The 6,000-nt window shown below is 49.8% G+C and overlaps 1 protein-coding gene across 4 annotated transcripts in view; it reads left to right on the top strand.

The window, feature by feature from the left end:
* The first annotated feature begins 324 nt into the window (after nt 1-324).
* SIM1 (SIM bHLH transcription factor 1) overlaps nt 325-6,000 on the top strand; it is a 67,119-nt gene continuing 61,443 nt past the window's right edge. Inside the window, exons 1-2 of one of the 4 annotated variants that reach the window (XM_025200072.1) lie at nt 325-350; nt 2,115-2,808. In XM_025200072.1, the coding sequence (XP_025055857.1) occupies nt 2,634-2,808 (175 nt within the window). In that variant the 5' untranslated portion in view covers nt 325-350; nt 2,115-2,633. Of the gene's footprint in view, nt 351-426; nt 1,346-1,395; nt 1,501-1,555; nt 1,625-2,114; nt 2,809-6,000 lie in introns of those variants that run through there. The other 3 variants (XM_006020462.2, XM_025200071.1, XM_025200073.1) reach the window with 3 other exon arrangements.

Below are 6,000 nucleotides of genomic sequence, written 5' to 3'. Positions count from 1 at the left end.
ACTTTTCGTTCTTTGAAAACCGGGAACTATTTTGCATCGACCACAAGTGGCGGGGCGAGATTTACTTGGAAGGCAGCGAGCGTTTTCTTCCTGCCCTTCTGGTCACTGCGGTTTGTTTTCAGATGGCCAAATGATTGAGTTTCCACCTGCCTGGTGGCTTAAGCGAGCTAAACTCCTTCTAGTCTCCACCACCCACCCCCTTCAAAAAAAACCCAAAACCCAACAACAACAAAATGCTGGGAGAAACTGCTGTCTAAAGCACACGGATGTGCTGCGTTCAGATTAATTTCTCCGCAGAGGAGAACACTGGAAACTAGAAGATCCCCTGACTCCTCTTCCCCCAGGAAAAGGTGAGGGCTGGAAATTTGGAGGATCCCCCGACTCCTCTCCCCACATCCCCAGTTACCTCTAGCTCTGCATTCAGTTTTCAACACGGCCCCCCCCGATGAGTTTTGAAGGCGGAGGAAGGAGACCTTTTAAAATCCCCCTCTTCCCTCTGCTCCGCCCCCCCGCCCGGTGTTGTTTCCAACCTGGACAGTCCTGACCTCTGCTGAATCCCGCGTTTGTGCTGCTACTGCCCTCGTTGCCCGCCCCGCCCCGAAAGCGTCATAAACAGGGGAGAAAGCAGCCGGCTGCGGTACCTCCGCTCTTCGGAGGCTGCTGTCCCTTGTGTTGCCAAGGGTAGCACTGACCGGCACCAACTCAGGACGCCTTGCCCCGGGGGCTGCCTTCCCGCCCCCCGTTGCAAGCCAGGAGGAAGCAGAGCAAAAGCTTCCAGGCAGACAACCCTCTTCCCCCCGGTCCAGCCCCGCGCCCCGCAGGAGCGATCCCCTCCAGGCCCCGCGGGGGCCCCGCGCCCGGGCTCCAGCAGCCCCGGGACCCGCGAGGTCAGAGGGCCGGCGCTGCAGCGCCGAGCCTCTCACAAGGGTAAAAGGGGGTGTGGCCGGAGCGCGGTGGCGTCACTCTGCCTCTGGGCCAGTGAGAGGCCGACCTTGGGGAGCCAGGGACCAATGGGAGGCGAGGTGGGTCTGTGAGTGGCATTAAGGGAGGGCTAGGCTGAGGCTGGGAGAGAAATGAAGTTGTGCTAAAAAAGCCTTTTAGCCATAAAGAAGTTATTAGGCATTTCTCAGCCTCAAATTAGGGCTACTTCATTAATATCAGCTTCGTCCTCATTATGGGAGAGGGAGAGTCTGCAAGCACATAAAGGGGATAGGAAGGAGGCAATATCTGTCTACCCAGCTCGGGGAGAAGCAAACTTTCCCTCTGCTCTTAATTATCTCAATTAAAGAGCTGGGCTACTCACCCTGGGAAAGCTCTCTGCAGACTGCTGGGTGCGGGATTGAAGGTAGGTCAAAGGAGATCACTTGCATCCGGTGATCCCTTCTCCGAGACGAGGAACAATGTTACCTGTGCAAGAGAAATGCGAAGCGGGTCTCTCTAGTCTTGTTTCCCTTGCCCGTGATGTCACTTCAGTTTGGGCTGGTTCTATTTGTGCATCAGGTCAAGCTGGATTCTCTTTTTCCTTGTTTCATGTGGTCTCGGGCAGAATGAGACCTCCATTCCTAGGCGGGAAGGGGAAGTAGCATGTGTCCAAATCACCTGAAATGTTAACCCGGATGGACAGGTCAGAGGAAGGCTTTAGAAATTAAACTAAAGCTTCCACCGCAGGGAGTTGCGAGACCACTCGGGGAGAGTACAAATGTGTGAGGATCTGAGCGGTGCGCACTTGATTCCGTTCTGGGTATACTAAGGACGACCTGTCCTGGTGACATTTAAAGACGAGACACGCTAGTATTTTTTTTCCTGAAGTGTCGATTTCCTTTAAAAAAAAGAAACTTTTAAAAATGTAATTTTTGCCTGTCATTGAATGCACGTGCGTGCAGATGAAATGTTCTGGGGAGGAGGGACAAGGGAGGGTGTCTGATCATTTCTTCTGCTTCTCCTTCTGCCCCGCTCCCCACCCGAGACGAACCCAGTGTCCCGGTGGCGAAAATTCGCCTTATTCGGGACTCTTCTGTCCATTGGCATGTAGTGAGGATCTCATAGATCTGGTTGTGTATGTGTAGCATTGTATAGGAGGTGTCTCACCCCAAGGCATGCTGTTGTCTTCACAGTGGCACGAAGAAAGTTACCTGAGCCAGATCCCTGCTGAAGGAGCCTAAAAACCAATGACTTCAGGCCCCGGATGGACAGCAGAAGACTAAAATAAAAGGAATTATTATGTCTCTTTCCCGAGGAGCTATGTTTACAGCAATGAGCAGAAGGAAAGGACTGACCTCCCTCCTTGGGGCGCGGGCTGGTGCGGGAGGCATTTAGTTTTCTCTGCAGCCCCTTGGATTGTCCGAGCTGCATCGAAAAAGCACCTTTCCGAAGCCGCTTGCATTCAGCTAACGTCAATCTTAAAGTGAATCTATTATATATATCTATATACACACGCGGACACACATATATATGTGTATTTTTCAACGTAACTCCTGGCCTTTAATTGTTTTTAAACAAAACAAGCAAACCAGCCGCGCTCAGCAAGGATGCTTGAGGCTTCTGCAAGATGAATTGTCGCTGAAAGTTTCTGCCCCCGCTTTGGATGAAGCTGTGGAGTTTAAATTGTAAGAAGGAAGGGGGAAAAAACCACAATGAAAGAGAAATCCAAAAATGCTGCCCGGACTAGACGGGAGAAAGAAAACAGTGAATTTTATGAACTGGCTAAATTACTGCCTTTGCCCTCGGCCATCACCTCTCAGCTGGACAAAGCATCCATAATCCGGCTCACCACCAGCTATTTAAAAATGAGGGTGGTTTTTCCTGAAGGTAAGTGACTTTACGGGGAATGAACTGCCCGCCTGCATGCACCTCGCGGGCCGGGGTCGTCCCTGAAGGACGGCGCTGGGGTTGCGCCTTTTCCTGCCCCTAGACACTTTCCCTTCCCTTCCGTACGCACGACACGTTTGGATGGGGTCCGGCGGGGCTTTTGTCAACACTTCAAGATACTGAGCTCAGCTGCGTTTTCTCCTAAAACAAACATGACTTCCCTTCCCACCCTGAGCGATCGGCTTTCCCGCGGAGCACGTATAGCACCCCAAAGGGCAAATCACACATATACTGGGGGTGGTGGTGGGGGAGTTAATATATGGGTAAATATATATGGGTAAATATTTACTTTAGTCTATGCAAAGTCCTAAAGTCTTAGTTCAAGTCTGGAGTGGTGGGTACAATACTTAGGGCGCCTAAAGTCTTAGTTCAAGTCTGGAGTGGTGGGGACAATACTTAGGGAGAACAGCACCAGCTAAAGAAAGCGACCCAGCAAGACTTGCTTGTGCTGGGAAGGAGCCGGATCTTGGGGAGAGCAGCACTGGGGCGGTATGGAGAGGGTAACGGATGTCAGGGCTATTAATAGAAGTTCCAGGTTGAGAAAACTTTAAACTTCCCAGTAGCACTACGATAGTTTCGGGCCTTCCCCTATTCCTGCATAAGTCAATGGGCCACTTCACCTTGACTTAGCGAGTGTCCAACTTTGTCTGCTGCAACCAGCGCTGGGGATTATTGAGGCTTGGCGCGGTCTAGAGTTTTCACATGAATGTGTAGACTCGCTGCCAAACAAAACAAACCCGAGGAAAAGTTAAGGACTGTACAAAGTTCCCTCCTAGCCTGAAACTTTTGCTTTTAATGTGGAAGAGGAGGAAGAAAATAACGGGCAATGGTTTTTATGTGGATACGGGAACGGATCATAGTGCAGGTAGAAGAGAGCAGTTACGAAGTGGGGAATTCTTCACTTCGAGCTAAAAACAAATAATGTAACCACAAACATCGCTTCAAAAGAGATCAGATCTCGTGTTTTACAAGCGAAGGCCAGCTCTGTGACTGAGAGGGTGCTTTTGTCCGGAACAAGTAGGGCAACATGGTAGTACCTGCGTTTAAAAGTGGATCGAAACTCAAGCCTTTAAGAAAATAATATTGTATTTCCACTTTTGAATAGATCATAGACATTCAGGCCACTTATAATGATTTGGACCAGGGAAGAGTTGGAAAGGTATCGTTCCCCCTTGCCTTCCCTTGCCAGCTTTTGCAAAGAAAACCCATTTCCAAACTAATTTCCTTGACCAACATTAGCCATCTCATGACTTGAAACCAAGCGCGGAGATGACCCAAAAGCCTTTCCTGAAAAGGAAAAGAAAAATAAATCAAACAGCGCATTCCTAGCGTGTCTGTGCCGGGAAGATCATTACGGGAGGCTGCCTAGTGTTTAAAAAGAGATCGAGTTGTCCTTTATACTGTCAAGGCGTACTTTATAAAAATAAAGCTATTGCAAACTCTTGAGGGCCGCGGTGTTCCTAAAAGGATTATTAACAATGATTTGTCAACTCCTGCAGTCTCAGTAGGCTCCCGTCCTGCGTGATTTCGAGCGGGTCTCGTCAATTATTGGTGCCTATGCAGCGGGTTGTTGGATCAGAAGAAGCATATGGTGTTGCTTGTCGGCTCTGAGTAATCATGGGAAGAGAAGAATAGCTGATCCCAGTCCCTCCGTGGCAAAGCGGAATGTTTGAATGCACTGGGGAATTGCGTGGCAAAGTGCACCGGAGCCGGAGCCGCTGCTGTCCAAAGCATATGCTAATTTGAGAAAAGAGACAGAGGAGGAGGCTAAACAGCGCGCAAAGCGGCAGAGCCCGCCGAGCCTAATTAAAGGCGAGCTGCAAATGAAGAAGGCAGGCAGGCACAAAGAGTCTGGCTCAAAAGAAGCGGGGGGGTGGAAATCCCCTGGACGCGCATGTGTGGCGTCCGCTCTTGTAGCCAGGAGAAGATCAGAGAGTCCTGGGGACCTTAGGGTTAGGAGGGACCTCATTTAGTCCTGCTCCCCCTGTATTTCCCTCTGGTTCTGTTTGCGTGTGAGAGAAGAGGGTGCAGGACAGACCCCGAGCAATCAGAACTCTTGGTAGACGGGATATCTTTTTATTCGACCAACTAGATAGTTGCAAAAAAAAAAAAGTCTTTATTTGCAAGCTTTCGGGCACACGCGCCCATCTTCAGGCATAGGAGAGTGCAAAGATCGCAACATCTCTCGCCGAGCCACCCAAACAGAAGCATGCCTTGCTCAGGAGGGGCTATTTGGCTGCACTGAGCTGCTCGGGAAGTAGTCTCCCTCCTCCGTAGTTCAGAAGAGCTCTGGGTGTGTGAGTAAGAAGCACGAATCCCAGCCACTGGCACTCAACCCGCCATACCTGTGGGGATGAGCTGGACGCGTCTGTGTCCAGATCAACAGGGAGGATAGTTTATCACCTTTCTTGAAGAGGGGAGCAGGGGCTCCAGGCGCATCCTGGATTTCCCGGGGGATCTCGGGCCTGAGCAAAGCAAAGCTGTAACTTTACAGTTACCTCGCGGTAACTGGGGCTGCAGGCAGTGGCCCACCCCAGGATGTGCTTAGCCCATACAAGTTTTGTCTATAGCATTTTCTGAGGTGGGGGCCTGTGTCTCCAGTCCAGGTCTCGCCTACTTATTAGCTTGTGGGGCAGCAGCTAGAGGGGGTCAAGGAAACTACATCGCGGAGCTGGGAGGGAAAATTGAAGAACGGAGCAGGGAGAAATCGTTGACTATATTTATCTGTGGGAATCTTCCTGCTATTTCTTAACCCATGTGGAAGAAATTGATATGAAGCACTAGGAGAGACATTAGGACTAGGACATTAGCACTAGGAGAGACGTAGAGTGGAGATAAACAGGCTAAGGAAGATGGCGAAATAACACGTCATCACAGGACATCCTACGTCACCGATCTACTAGTTTCTAAATCTCTTATTGGAATAACTATGCCTAAGGGGTATCTACTTAATAACAGCTACAGTGCAACCCTTACAACTGTATCCTTATTAATCTAATGAATTCACATCTATTTAGACTGATTATAAATGGTTACACCTAGGAAGATATAGACTCCATACGCAGGTAGAGAATTGTGAATAGACAGAAATAGCATGCGGACATCTTTCCCACATAATCATTTGTAATCATT

The sequence above is a fragment of the Alligator sinensis genome, unplaced genomic scaffold (assembly GCF_000455745.1).
Source record: "Alligator sinensis unplaced genomic scaffold, ASM45574v1 scaffold145_2, whole genome shotgun sequence".
NCBI lineage: Eukaryota > Metazoa > Chordata > Crocodylia > Alligatoridae > Alligator > Alligator sinensis.
This window is presented reverse-complemented; position numbering and strand designations above follow the sequence as displayed.